Here is a 16,182-nt window from a genome sequence, read left to right as displayed (position 1 = left end):
ACCGTCATCAAACTCGTTTTTTATATGTAGAAATGAAGTTTCATGCATATTTAAAGTCTATAGATGAAGTTCTCGAGAACTTCTGCTAATAGTTAGACTTCAATGAAGTTCAGCCAAATCCTGTGGAGGGACATGCACCGTCATCAAACTCGTTTTTTATATGTAGAAATGAAGTTTCATGCATATTTAAAGTCTATAGATGAAGTTCTCGAGAACTTCTGCTAATAGTTAGACTTCAATGAAGTTCAGCCAAATCCTATAGATATGACCCATCATCAAACACGATGTTGCCTGTGTAGAAATAAATATGACAAATTGTGCATTCAAATGTGTACCTGATGAGACAATGAGAATGGCAATTTACCTAGATTACACTACATTTTATATTTTACGATCTAGGTGTCTCTGATATCGTAACAATCATGTTTCATTGAATGATCGTGGGATGGATTAAAACGTCCCTGCTATACTGATTGTTTTTCTTATTTACTCTATAATGTTGTGGGCAAATGCACGTCAAACCAGTAAGATATGAACGTTTAAATAAAAAAGTATAATAACAAATTCACATATAGAATAAAGTTTATAGAAACTGTATTGCTCATTTAGAGGAAGAATACCTTCTTGAAATTTGTCCTTATGATTTTATTAAGAAATATCCTTTACGGCGTTTATTATAAATCTTGTACGTACCTTAGTACCAAAGTTGTTTTGTGTGTTATAAGGACACATGACATATTTTACATTCAAATAACAATACACTGTTGGGTAACAAGGATTCACTTGTCATTGTTGTCATAACGATCTGCATTCGGGGTTTTAACCCTTCTAAATAGTTTACAACTGAAGTTAGCCCAATTTACATACCCATATTTTAATAGATTTACCATGAGTTTATAAAACTAATATCAATTTGAATTGTCATCAAAAGGCTGCAAAATTCTTCTGTCATTTTAGGGGTTAAGAACGGATTTATCATAAACCACCTGTCGTACCCCATCTACAAATCTATATAAAGTTCATTGTTTTCATTCAATTGTTTTGCGTCGCGGCGCTCGCGTCGATACTTGTGTACGGCCTCGCTCTTCATTCGCAGCTACCGCAGAGGGCGGCTGAGTATGCGGCCTTGTCCCGATATCTCTGGCTCTATTTTGGCTTGGCTGGTAGACAAAAGGATTCTTCACGGTGAACCCACCGGGGGTGAACAAAGTTTGATCCGTGAGCGTGGCCACAACGTGACATTAAACTAACATACTGAAGCTTCAATAATGAATAACTTTTTAATTACGCTACAATACTGCAGTTGCGTCAGCAACACACAGTGATATTGTTAATGACAGTATTTATAATTCTAGATTAATGTGCTTATTACAAAATAGCTGCAGCTGCATATCTTCCTCATACCAGGCATCGAGTTCAGGAAAATCTAAATTATTGTATTTGTTCAATTGTAACTTCATAACATCAAAAAAAATCTCTAGAAAACCAAAAAGCCTGACATTTCTATGCAAATTTACATAAATTATTAGTATTGCGATAAATTTATAATAAGCACAGGAATCGATAATATTTTAATATGTACAATTTTCAATCAATGCCCATATCGATTGTTGTGTTTATTTTTCATTGACAAGAGTGATTAGCGTTTAATTGTCAACGGATCATCTAGACTAATAAAATTATAAACTTACCTTTGTCAGTAGGTTCAGCGTATGAAAGAGCTGCATTGATGAAGAGTGATTTAAAGGTTAGCTCAAAAAACAGCATAGCTCTAAAATTAAGTGTTTATACATTCCAGGCTAGATATTTTTATGGGTGCCATTAAATCAGGGCCAGTAAGACATTTCCCGATCCCTGGACCAACTCAGACTACGGACAGGGCCGGCACAAGCTATTCCGGTGTCCTGGGTAAAATACCCTTTTGTCGCTCATGTTTCTTCAACTCTTTCAATCTCCCCCTACTCTTTAACACAGAAACGTTATAAAAACATAAAATATTTCATGGCATGTTTTGAAACGTAACGAGATTTTAATTTCCAAATATTCCAAAAATAGGAACTTAAATACATGTTTTAAAAGACTTTACTCTTTTGTACTTTAATAGATAAGTTTACACATAATTTATTTTTAATTGAATTCTCGCAGGTTTATTTTGTGAAAGATGACAAATGAACTTAAATCTATGGTTGACCTTATTTTATTCTTGAAGTCTTTCCTAGGTAACGAATGGGTTTATAATGAACGAATGTAGGTTTTAATTAAATTTAGTTTCGGGAAACTATAATTACCACTAACAACACACAAACTCAGATGCTTATGACGAGGAACACCTTCGGGTCACATTCTCTCTCTGGTCGTGCTTGCTTGAGATATAGTTCAGGACATCTTGTGGATTTAAGCGTTCGGGTTCTCTCCTTTTTATTGCTTGAATTTCATTACAAAGGTAATTTTCTTCAATGTCTTTATCGTCTAAATTTATCAAAATCTTTTCCGGCATAGAATAATCTTCCGATAGAGGTCTGGTGTTGTAATAAAAATTAACCCGGTAAAAAATAGTAAACAGAATAAAGGGGTAATCGTCGTAAAACAACATTGAATGTAAATAAAATGGTTTATATTAATTATTCGCCCCCGCAAATGTCACTGCCGTCACTATCACATACAGGGTAGCTAAATGCAGTATCCCTCTTATACTTTAATCAAGTTGGTGCTTTTCCCACCCAGTGTTTACGCTGACATGACATCCCAACTTAAAGTTTAGTTTGGCATGAATCAAATCAGTTGTATTGCAGCGACAATTGTGCATTGTGGATTTTACGTCATAGATTGTGATCTAAAATTTCTTACATTCATACTACAAAATTCTCATTCACATATACAGTTTTACAATTACGCTCCTTACATTCTTCGCCAATATAACCCACTTTGTAACGTGGCAGTTGATTAGAATTGATGATTAAAGTCGAATTTCAAAGTAATATAAGCCCGTTTTGTATATCTTTCTTGCTTTGTGAAACTACACTAATTTCATACAGCTCCTCTCCTCATTATTTTCACTCTTTCCCTAGGCAGCCCCGCCTAATCCCTAATGAACTTGCCTCGCCGGATTTGTCTACCAAAGCCTAGTGACCTTTAGATTACACAGATTTAGGGCAATGAGGCAGGGAAAATAAATCTTTGATACTTACAAATAGATCCATATACATTCTTTCCACGTTTTATTTTGCCTATGAAAATATATCCATTTATTTTCCCTGAAGGAAACACTGTGACATGTCTTTAGTTCATATAGATTTCTTCCTAGATCGTAAATTACTGAAATAGATTAAAGAATGTGTGACATAGAGTGATAATAATTCTAGTTTATTTTAAAAATAGCAAAAATATTTTCAGTTATTGTTGGATTGTATTGTATTGTATTGGCACTATTAAAACTTCACGCATTTGTTATGACATTTTAACAAATGAAATTTTTCAAAATTTGAATGGAATATGTAGTACAACGACAGTCGACATTGCCGAAATCGTGTATCCGGTATACTGAGAACTACTACAGGAAAGAGTAATATAAATGTTGGTAAAACTAACCGCGGCCAAGATTGTATCAGATGTTTTACGTCTTAATCCCGTTTCCGGTCCAGTTTCGCGGGTATTTTGATTTTTCCGGGTGTTTCATCATAGTGACGGCACTTTTAATTCAGCAGGTCGTCAAAACGTTTAATTCAGCAGGTTTCAAAACTTATAATTCAGACGGTTCTTTTTAAGTTACAGAAATGTTTTTGCGTTCATAATAGCTGACTTCATATTAGAGAAAAGATTTATTTCACCTACTTAAATTATAGAAAACAGTTTAGAGTGTTCTAAACAGAGAACTTACAACCTTATGAAGCATAACAGTTTAATTAAGCCGGGTTTAGTCATAAATTTGATAAATATTATAAATTTTAGTTGGCCATATAAACCAAAATTACAACTAAGCAATTCATGAAATTCCGCAGAGTCTGTATCACAGGAATCAGTTTTGGCCATATTTCATGTTACTTGCTGATCTAATTCATATCAAACTAAAACAGAAAATCATATCCGAGAGATCTTCCATTTGAAGTCAATGGAGGTAGCCTTATCTGGGGGTATCTGGTCATATCTATCTGTATCTCGAAGCGCTCGTTTAATTGTGTGTGTGTGTGTGTGTGTGTGTGTGTGTGTGTGTGTGTGTGTGTGTGTGTGTGTGTGTGTGTGTGTGTGTGTGTTCCGATCTGATCTGATCGTACCTAGTCATGTATCATCTGGGCGTATCTAGTCAGTATCTTGTGATATCTGCGTGCGTGCGTGCGTGCGTGCGTGCGGTGCGTGCGTTGCGTGCGTGTGCGTGCGTGGTGTGTGTGTGTGTGTGTGTGTGTGTGTGTGTGTGTGTGTGTGTGTGTGTGTGTGTCTCTCAGATTTGACAATATGTAGCCAGCCATGTCTTATCGTATGTGGTCATATAGCCTTATCTACAGGACATATCACAGAAACTGTCATCAGTGGTAATAAAGCGACACCCATTACTAGTCAAGCATTCGTGCTTCGTAATTGTACTCGTCTTTTACGGTACATTATATCATATTCACATCATTCATATTCCACGATCGGGTAAAGATGACACGATGTCTGTCCTATATATTTCTTTTATTTCGTATTGTTTATTTTTTTATTTATTATGTTCGAAACACTTCTGGGCCACTAACTTCACTAATAAGGATCAGTGTTTCAAAAACTGTTTAAACGAGTTATTGAACGAATGTTGTAAGTTTCTTCTACAGCTATATGACCTCCCCGGTGAACTGCTAAGTACGTTCATATCTATGATGTACTAAATAACAAACAAATTTTATAGCTCTATAGATGCATAGCTATATCTGGTGTTGGCTATTAGGTTGTAAATGTAAGTTATTACATCATATTTACTTTCCCTATGCTCTTTTATACCGCCTCTAGTTGTCACAGTAGGCAGGACATTCATGAAGGATACGATACACCCTTTTAGAGGATTTTTCCAGACCGTTTGAACCTTGGCCTACCTCCCCCTCCATAAATGCGATTCGTAAACACGTTATATGACTAAATATTTCCACATCTTTTAAATGAAAAATGTTATATAAAATTACATTTGCAATGTAAATTTTTAAAGGTATGAAATTGATCAATCGGTTACGAAATTAATAAATTCAGTGAATTTCAATACAGTAGTATACCAGTGCATTTGTTGACTAGTTGATAGTTATTACTACGAGACATATCAATGCAAGCCTAGATTGTGGCTAATACACTGTTGTTTAATGGCATTGGCCTGAGAAATACGGTTTAAACTTCAAATGCCACGAGTATAGAAGATTAGTTTAAAACTTATTAGTTGAGATCACCCTACATTATTAATAAATAATACAACCTTGTAATGTCTAGGCTTGTAATGTCCTTGCACTATAATATAGATTACTCATTATTATAGTTCCGGAGCTGAGAACTAAATTTAAAAGTCGATAAATCTACTGAAATAAATCGATTTTCAGCTGCACTACTTATTGTAGAGACTGATATGGAAAGATCTATATATGGAAAGCGTTATGTTTTTCCAATTTTATATTCGTCATAGGTCATATTTATTTAACTTAACACACTCATAATCAACAGTCGACACCTAAATAATAATTATATCAGCGTCAGCCATCGAGATTAACAGACTTAAAATTTGCCATTTTTAACCTGGTCTAAACAAATAGACGGGGTGGGGTTATCATGTTGCCTGACCTTTTATTATTATTTTATACTAATAAAATAATAATATTTTATTATTATTCAGGTGTATGACAGTCACTTATAAATAAATAAAATTAAAAATATGTTCTTTGAAAATATTTAGTGTTGTACTTTTAACAGATTCAGTGCCTTCTTCCTCTTCACACTATTGTCAAAACTATACTCGGTTCCACGTTCCCTGTGCAATACGAGACGACCTAATGCGATGTTATCTAAACGGCAGTTCTCGTGGTACTAGCTGTCCTCAAAACATCGACTCCCCGGGCCACGCTCCGCAAACACGCTGGAATAAATACGTTATTTCGGTTATACATATTTTTGTTCTTCTCAAACGTATTTCTTTAAGAAAAATGGTTTAGACAACAACTGTTTCAAGAAGCATGCTATGTATTGGTTACAATTACGTTACTTTTCAGTTAAATAAAATTAATTTGGTAAATTTAAAGTATTACCATAGTTATTACTACAAAATATGTCACTAAAATATACTGTATTACTACAACTACAAATTAATCAATAATCTAAATTAATAATGGCAATTTATAGGTTACCTGTATATTATGTACTCGTTAAATAAATATTACAGGTGTATGCAAGTAATAAATTTGAAGTATTAGAGTTTTTTATAAAAAAATATAATATTAAACTGCGAAACCACTTACATTTATTAAAAATTATACTGAAATTTACAGTTTATTTTCTTTTTTATTATTTTATACTAATTATGTAATATTTATAATTTATGTTACTATTTAGATTACCTCTTGATTTACTGTAAGACAGCGACTCCAAACACAAGCCGAACTGTGACGCAGTTGAACTATCTTCTCCGAGTTTGCTGAAGATTCAGACAGTTGAATAATTAATGGTCCACATCATCTTGTTAATTATCTATCTTCCGCATTCTTCTTAATTTTTTCCACATACATTGCAGTAATTTTCCATTGCTCTTTTGTGGCGGCCTTAAAAGCGTCTTCAATCAATGGCTCTTTTTGCTTGATGTTATATGTTTTGTTATTTACAACATGTCTTTTAACTTGGCCAACTCAATGGGATTTAACTCACAGTAGTCTCAAAAGTCTCAAATTTACGAGTTTTCGATTTTGGCTATATCGTCGGTAACGTTTAGTGAATAAAAGTGCTTAATTCTTTGCACCTCCACTAGCAGTTCTTTTTTCAATTTGTCCGGTGGAAAATGTACATTTTTACTTGTTGACAAAATCTTTATGTATTTTTATTTTGTATTTGGTATTTTTATTTCAACTTTACAGCTATGGTACGCTGTGTTATCAATAACAACAGTATCATGAGAAAACTAGAACAGTTTTACTGTCACTGCTATAAAAGTTGTCTCTATCATGACACAATGATACTATTTTAATGATTCAGCAATTAAACATCAATTCAGTGTAAATTAATTCACATATTGTTTTATAGTAAATTATACATTCCTTTCACACCTATATTTTTATACACTTTTTATAGTGATACAAACATCTCAGATAAATGAAACACATATAAACATGAACTAAGGTACAAAAGGTAGGGTAGAGTACAATCTATTAAGCGCCTTCACGCGGTCGCAAGGACAGTTGACGCAACCCGCATGACACTAGGCATGATGTTCCCAGTAAAGATAGTAGTAACATGAGTATCTCCCATTAGACTTGTACTGCACGGTGAACGTGGAATCGACTATAATAGTGTAGCTGACGGTTGATTGGTTATAGTAGAAAGTTCTCTATACATTTCAGGAAAAATTACGTTGTGAGTTTACAAAGTGCAAATTGACTCGTTGCTCCCGGGCTATATCACACTGTACAATTTACAGCACTACAGGCAGATCCATCCAAAAGTGGTTGTGTTTTAAAATTTCAGTTCAGTTTTCTATAGAAAAGGTTTACACTTCTTCAAAAGCCATTAGCCATATTAATGCAGTTTGTTATGCTATAACGGCCACACTCCACACATTAAGGTATTGTTCGCGCAACACAATACATGCTAAGCAAGTAGTGATGCCACAGATCCGAACATTACCGATGTTCACCTCCCACGTGACGATGTTATCACTAGCGCTACGTGTCTCACACCAATATCATCACTGGCGCGTGTCCAACAGCGCAGAACAGCGCAGAACCTTGTACGACTACACAAACTAACGTTTCATGATCATCCCCTGATATGTGACGTAATCCAAGTTCTGTCTATGATTCGAATGATGATCTGACAGAATTGCCCATCTTAATATAAACAGATGTGCGTTGACGAAGAACCCCTACTTACAGTATAGTTTGTGTAACAATTTACCAAATTTGCCTGAGTAAGACCACTACGTCTCTCTTTATGTCCACTTCTTGTTATTTCAGTGTTTCTAAATAACGCCCATCAAATTAACGCTTTATATCTCACTCTTGCGTACTTTTGTTTTTCTTTTGTTTTTTATGTTTTTGTTGTTCCTGGGCGGAAACCCTTCTACTTTATCGACCGAAATGACTTTTCGAGTTAAAGGATGAAAGGAAAGACAGCAGTTATAAATTAACCCATATTTCTTCTGCTGTATAGGGTAATTGATAATGCCCGATGAGCATTATCAATCAAATGTTATGAGCCTTGAACGTGATGTAGATTACAAAGTTTTAAATTACTTAGAAAATTATATTTATATTGCTTAATGGTAACAGTCTGCTGAGTTACAGAGGACATTAAAAATATCCAATCTTACGTTTAATTTAACAAAACATTATTTAATTTTCTTTAGGTAGGTTTTCAGAGGTAGCCAGCGAGTCGGTTCTTTGGCTTTTGACGGAGATCATCTCTACCAAATCGAATTGAGATCGTAAGACAAATGTGGAGGCGGTGTCTAACAATAATTTTTGGTATGTACGTTTTGATTCAGCTATGGTCACTGCTGCCAAAAGTTGCACACATCGAATTTTCCCACGCGACGTGTGTCAACGCTTTCGCCAGGTACAAAACTACAAGTGCCTACCCTGTCCACTCTGATAGATAAACGAGTTGTTTGGATTCGGTATGTTCTTACTTGTGGAAAATACACGCAACTATTGTCATAGAACGCAAGAAAGAAAATAGCCTATTGTACTGTAAAGCTACCACTTCACAGTTCATCCGACGGTTTTGAACTTAGGAAGAGCCCGGATATAACTGTATCGACTGCAGGGTGTAGTTTCCTTCCGTTGGAACTCCAGGTGGCTTCAGTTCTTTCTAGTTGTAACTGCCTCCCGATTTAAAGAAGGCAACTTTAGGATGACCAGTGCTGAGCCGGTCGCCATGTGTCGGAAAGTGCCACTCATCGTGATCGCCACACTCGGTGTCGTACGATGCGATGCACGATATGTGACACGATGGCTGGTCGGTTGCTGGGCGGAATGTGGCCCTTGTGTAGTTGTTAGGCAATGACAAATAACGCCGAATGCCCAATATGGTGCATAAAAGAGGCGTCATGGATAATCACTTGGTAATAAATGAGTGACTAGTTGAAATTCGCCGAATATCGTGGTTACTTGGATTTTTTAGGAACAGACTTTTTAGTTCATCCACGAGCAATATCAATTGAGCGGGATCTGACCGTTGTGGAGAACTTGGTTGGTTAGTTTCGGCCAAAAGTCTCAGTTATTTAGGGGAATCGCCTCTAAAGTTTTCCGAGAGAGCCATATAAACTTCAGTATTTAAAGTAAAATGATCGTCATAACTGCAGAAACTGTGTGAGATCATGTAATCCAGCCAGTCATCCAAGTGTGGAGTCCCACAAGGATCGGCATTGTAAACACTGCGTCAGTAGTACTCCTTTTCATATTTACTAAGAGTTTACCTTTTCTGTATTACATTATGTTATGGTATTACATAACCCCCTTAATGTAATATAAAAACATACAATCTCCTAAACAGCAAACAAGGAGGGTGAGTTAAGAAGTAAACTTTTTTCAAATGGCAATTGTATATAACTTCCACCTAAAACATGTTAAACCTTCAATACAGTACGTGTAGTTCTCTTCGTCGGAATATGCATTACAATCAAATCGAGGATGACTCAGTCGTATAAATTTATGAATGAAGTAATATCCAATTAGCCAGTTTTGGAACATTGCGGTGTACAGTTAGCCAAGGCTAATTATATCCGAGAGTAGAACATCTGGCCAAAACTATCCGGCCAATAATGGCATACTTGGTACGCTTTCTCGGCGATCAAAACATGACGCAGTTGTTGTAACACACTATTTTGTGCCAACCATACGTACAGTAGAATGTCACCCCATGTCGTAGTCTCACCCGCACAACATCTTTCAGTTCTTGATTAAAAATATATTTTTTTTGTGAAATTTGTCTAAAACGTTGTTTTTGTGTTTCAACTATTATATGTTTTGTAAATGATAGTTAATGCCTGTTGTGCTTCCTGTTCATTGTAACTAATAATAATTGTTACGTAGTTAATTTGTTTTCTGTTTGAAACTTGAAATTAAAAATTATGTTTAATTATTTTTATTATTATTGAAGTACTACATTTGTATACGAAAATGTTCAACTAATTCGTTAAAAAATATATAAAATTGAAACTATAATGAGAGCGAAATGAAAACAACAGTAGAATATAGTTTTAATAGAACATTATTTTGTTATTTCGCATTGCCAAACTAATATACTCGGTGAGTAGTACCTTTTTTAATAAACCGGCTGTTATGTAAAAATTCAGTATTATTTTGAAAAAATAAAACCTACTGCTGTATTCAAAATTAATGGACTTTATATATAAAATGTGAATGTTATTAATTATATCACTTAAAAATAAAAATACATTACTCTTTTCCTACAGAACTAACATTTACAGCCAGTAATGTTACACATTAGCAGAAACCAAATTGTGAGTTTAGATCAATTGAGTGCCGAAGTTATTTTTAAGAATATTAAACGACTGGCTTGAAATTAGAAGCGTGGTCCTTGGTTATTGCTTGTGGAACCAATTTAATCACATAGCTTTACAATGAACTCGTATACTGCCTGGCGACAGTGCCGCAGTAAAAGCATAACAAACTAATCAGCTGTGAATGACAGTTTCTAACAGCTGTTGAGACCAGCTGACGTATGTCCTGTGACGTCAGCACAGTCTGCCTCAGTCCGTGGGCGCCCGCCGCAGCGTGAACACCGCTTACCGCGCACTGGAGAGTCCGAGCGAAAATAGATGTAGTCAGTGTCAGTGGCGGCGCGGTGGGTATTTTCAGAGGCATCAGGTGTCCACGAGTCTTTGTCGTCTCCAGCTCAACTCGTTGTGAGCAATGTTCAGTTTTTTCAAACGCGGTAAATCCAAAGATGACGGCGAAAAGAAGGATAAACCTAAAGAAAAATCTTCCTTTTCGCCTTTCGCGAAGCGTAACGATTCGAAAAAAGAGCCGCCTCCCGCAACTCATTCCGTCCAACCTTCATCGTCTTCTGATTCCAGCTTGAATCTGGGGATATCAGACATTCAATCGTCGAAGGAAATCTTGAAACCCCCACCAGAAACTCCCGTTCCAAACGTCGACACAGAATCCCAGCACACGAACAACACACCACACTCGAACTCCAATGAAGGATTTCAGGCAAATGTGGAAACACCGAGCGACCGCTTTCTGACCCCCAAAGACGAACAACAATACTTGGCTCCCATTGAATTGCCGACACTTGCAGAGTCGCCCTCGCCCAGACCGAGTCCAGTGGCCAGTGAAGACGACGGCTTCCGGACCGAAGACTCCGTGACAAGTGACGTGTTCGAGCGAGCCGGAAGTAACGTTAGTAGCGGAAGTGGTGACCGCACTGACAGTGATATCGTATTTAAAACCGCACCGAATACCCCAGTGTTGTCGAAGCATTTGACGGTAGTGTCCAGTGAAGTAGTGATAGATTCGCCTGATTTTTCGGATTTAGTGGTAAATCTTTCGGAAGATTCGAGAGGTCCTCTCGGGGCAAATTTGGACTTCCCCAGTGCGGACGGGGAGGAAAGCTGCGACACCGAATCGGAACCCGTTACAGAAGTTCCTGAACCCGAAGAGGATAAAAATTGTTCGATGGAAAGAAAGATTTGCGAAGGAATGTCTCACAATCCCGGAGAGCTGTACGACATAGCGGAGGAGATTAGTGAAGAAGAGGAGGAGGAAGTGCAGTCGGAGGACCAGGAGGAGGAGGAGGAGGAGGATAACGAAGATGAAGATGACGATGATGACGAAGAAGACAGTGGAAATGTCACCCAGCCAACCATAGAAGAGGAATACCCGGAAGAGATTGTCAAGTAAGCAAATAATTGTGTTTTCTGTGGTTTCAAATTGTGTGTTTTTATAATGCTCACCAACTTTTTAAATTGAATTAATTTTGTGAGTCATATTTTGCAGTCTGGCACAGATGATGAATTTTAAATGTCTAAAATGGTAAATGTTAACATAAAAAATGACGTGTTAATTTCATTCTTAAATCTATTTTTAGAACTTGAAAGCAATACTAAAACTATTATATCTTTTCGGTAAGTAAACTATATTACATTTTGATTGTAAGCTACAGGAATTGTAGAACTGTTTGCGTCATGGAAGCACAGTCACTATAATAGCATTATTAAGAAGCATTAAATACAATTTACTAACTTAACTAGTTACGTGCACACTATACGAATTTAAACATAAAATTAGCTGTCAAATTTAATTCAGTTATCTGTGACCAAGCAACTTAAAATCAAAACTACTTTGAAAGTGCATATGTAAGTGTGATTTATATTAGTAAAAATATACTAAAGTTTTATAATTCTCACAGCTGACACTTTTGAAAGATTGATATACACTTTTATGAAGGCGCCAAAACAACGCTGGTTTTCTGATTGTTTTCTAGTTTGTTAACAATAGCCTATAAATGCCATCATCCAGCACTAGATTATTGACCATCAAATTCTGGCTAATAATTCTGGAAACTCTAAAATTGTTATCTGTTTAAATTGTTTTGGATGAAAAAAGGCGTAAACTTCTAGAGACCGGGGAAGATTTTGATTAATGAATATTTTCTTAAACGTCATTTAAATGATTCATCAAATGGTTAGATTATGATGCCACAAGTTATACATAAAACTAATCATACATTTTACTAAACTATTTTTACTAATAGTTTTCGAAATTTTCTGAATGAAATCTCCTAAATCAGCCTGTATGAGCACCATCACTTGAAAAAGATTGTTTAAGCTTAGTATATAATAGTCCATTAATTAATTTATTTTCAAATGAAGCTCACAGATTAGATGGTAAACAAACGTGTGATTTAATACTCATGACACATGAACGTGCTTTAAACACTGCTTTATTCCTCACAACTTCATTCTAAGTTTCCTGAGCTTTAACATATATAAGTTTTGGTGTAAAAAAGCCTTAGAAACCCAAGAGTATCCTGGCGGCCATCTTGATTTTAGCTTTACACCTAAAACTAAAATATGTAGAACATTATTTTTACCATTTATTAAGTGATGTATAAATATTACTAAATCACAAAAATAAGTTTCTACAGGGACGTCATGAGTAATATCTCAAGGGCGTGAAAGCGCGCTTCGTGTAGTTGTGTGTATGCGTCGTGTCGCAGATTGTTTCACGTTCCTGGTAGAGCGTTTCTACAGCGACGTCACGAGTAATATCTCAAGGGCGTGAAAGCGCGCTTCGTGTAGTCGTGTGTATGTGTTGTGTCGCTGATTGTTTCACGTTCCTGGTAGAGCGTTTCTACAGGGACGTCATGAGTAATATCTCAATGGCGTGAAAGCGCGCTTCGTGTAGTTGTGTGTATGTGTTGTGTCGCTGATTGTTTCACATTCCTGATAGAGCGTTTCTACAAGAACGTCATGAGTAATATCTCAAGAGCATGAAAGCGCGCTTCGTGTAGTTGTGTGTATGTGTTGTGTCGCTGATTGTTTCACATTCCTGATAGAGCGTTTCTACAAGAACGTCATGAGTAATATCTCAAGAGCGTGAAAGCGCGCTTCGTGTAGTTGTGTGTATGTGTTGTGTCGCTGATTGTTTCACATTCCTGATAGAGCGTTTCTACAAGAACGTCATGAGTAATATCTCAAGAGCATGAAAGCGCGCTTCGTGTAGTTGTGTGTATGTGTTGTGTCGCTGATTGTTTCACATTCCTGATAGAGCGTTTCTACAAGAACGTCATGAGTAATATCTCAAGAGCGTGAAAGCGCGCTTCGTGTAGTTGTGTGTATGTGTTGTGTCGCTGATTGTTTCACATTCCTGATAGAGCGTTTCTACAGCGACGTCACGAGTAATATCTCAAGGGCATGAAAGCGCGCTTCGTGTAGTCGTGTGTATGTGTTGTGTCGCTGATTGTTTCACGTTCCTGGTAGAGCGTTTCTACAGGGAACGTCATGAGTAATATCTCAATGGCGTGAAAGCGCGCTTCGTGTAGTTGTGTGTATGTGTTGTGTCGCTGATTGTTTCACATTCCTGATAGAGCGTTTCTACAAGAACGTCATGAGTAATATCTCAAGAGCATGAAAGCGCGCTTCGTGTAGTTGTGTGTATGTGTTGTGTTGCAGATTGTTGCAATAGTTTTCGGATCTAATAAATATTTCTGTATTAAGTTTTTATTCACATTTATGAACACCTTATTTATTTTGAATTCAGGAATTGCGCTAAAGTATGTTTTATTTAACCCCTTAGTTCTTCAAAGAGTATAAAAGAATCAAAGGTCAGAGTACAATAACAATATCCGGTGTGGTCCATGAACAATAAGGACGTGGAATTTCCGACACCGCAGTGTTGCTTGACGATTAGCCACAAATTTCTGAGAAGTAGTATTACTAGCTATTAATAAATTACTTTGCTCTACAAAATTACATATGGTACATTAAATAATATCTACATAATTTATTTTTTTATAATTATTATTCTTGGGGACATAGTGGATTAAGAAATAAATGTATATGTAACTCACTAGGTGAACTGTACAAAATCACTGTACACAAGTTTAATAAATATTAATTTACCACTTGCATCTATGTTAAATGTAACGGTTTAAAGTGTATTAGTTCCACAGCAACACTTAGTTCATTCCTTTCAAGAAAGTAAATTTAGAAATGACAAAAGGTGCAATTTTGAACGTAAGACATTTGAGACGATGCTTTTTATATCCGCGAAGAGTTGAAGATTTATGACCATTAAGAGGTTATTTATGCAGTGACGACAAAATTATTGCCTACAAATATGAGTGGGAAGTGTTTGGGCCTACACATAACATGCCGCGCCCACGAGTCTCTCTGATGGGTATAATAATTTCGTTACAGCCGCGGTTGTGTTTATCGACGGTGTTTCTGTACGGTATCAAATTTTCCAAAATGTATGTGGATATTCTTGACAATATGGAGAAAAGTAACCGAAATCAGTCCGTCACATTGTCTTCACGTTTGCCAATTCTCAGTCAGCGATTGTTATATAGTCTCGGCTTTCAGATAGAAAACGTGATGTCGTTCGGACAGTGGAGTGCAACATTTCACACTGGATCACTGTTATAGTCCAGGAATCGAAAGGCAATCTGCACCTATAAACAAACACACAGCCTGATTTTTACTAAATCGATGGAGGAAATTTTCCGAGAAAAGAAATAGATCGTCGGTCGTACTAGTTTTTGTGGAGGTCGAAGGAAGAGGAAGGCAATTGAAAGGGTCAAAATCTAAAACTACATTTGTTTTTGAGATTTTATTTATGTCTTATTATGATCTCGTATTTAAACCGACTGTCATTAAATAGTTACATCACCGTCAGACATCCAGACAAAGAGACTGTAAGCGCAAGTTTAACGGTGTGTGATAGAACATTAATTTACGTGTCTGACTGCTGGTGTTATGTGTGACAAGATTAAAAAATAATCTGAGAACAAAAACATCATTTCATATTTTTAACCCTTTTGATACCCTTCCACTTCGACTACCGCCAAAACTAAAATGGCTGACAATAGATTTCTTTCTTAACAGAAATTTCTCTGACGTTTTCAAGAAAAAAACCAGGTTGTTTGCTTATACAATGCAAATTGCCTCTCGCGTCCTGAACTATTTGAAACTAATTGACTACATTTTAAACTAATCGGCGTGAATCGAACAAATACAGCAGATGAACGCCTTCTAATCAAATATGTCATGCCATTGTCATCATTCATTGTGTGTGTTAACCCTTTAACCGACGACATTTGATATATCAAAGTCACTGTTTATTAATATTAGGCACTGTTCAATCAAACGCCGCGCCGCATATTCTGTATTTTAACCGATTAGGATCAAGGGGCGCTGAGAAACACCGCTCGAAACCCTTTTGAGTGTCATATTATTAAGTTGACCTAATAGTAGCAATTTCCGAAATTTTAAATTATTGCGAA

The 16,182-nt window shown here is 36.2% G+C and overlaps 1 protein-coding gene and 1 long non-coding RNA gene across 10 annotated transcripts in view; one reads left to right on the top strand and one right to left on the bottom strand.

The window, feature by feature from the left end:
• The window catches only part of LOC124375096 (trichohyalin), a 91,130-nt gene that overhangs the window by 22,027 nt on the left and 52,921 nt on the right, over positions 1-16,182 (top strand). For 5 of the 9 annotated variants that reach the window (XM_046833231.1, XM_046833225.1, XM_046833213.1 and 2 more), the window contains exon 2: positions 11,249-12,073. The exons of 2 other annotated variants lie outside the window; for them this stretch is intronic. In XM_046833231.1, coding sequence (XP_046689187.1) covers positions 11,249-12,073 — 825 coding nt within the window. Of the gene's footprint in view, positions 1-10,166; positions 10,217-10,934; positions 12,074-16,182 lie in introns of those variants that run through there. 2 more of the 9 variants (XM_046833237.1, XM_046833223.1) reach the window with 2 other exon arrangements.
• On the bottom strand, positions 5,602-7,895 carry LOC124375187. The gene is made up of 2 exons (XR_006923663.1): positions 6,558-7,895; positions 5,602-6,079 (listed from the first exon to the last, which is right to left on the bottom strand). It is a non-coding gene; the product is annotated as an uncharacterized LOC124375187 (long non-coding RNA).

The sequence above is a fragment of the Homalodisca vitripennis genome, chromosome 1, assembly GCF_021130785.1.
Source record: "Homalodisca vitripennis isolate AUS2020 chromosome 1, UT_GWSS_2.1, whole genome shotgun sequence".
NCBI lineage: Eukaryota > Metazoa > Arthropoda > Insecta > Hemiptera > Cicadellidae > Homalodisca > Homalodisca vitripennis.
This window is presented reverse-complemented; position numbering and strand designations above follow the sequence as displayed.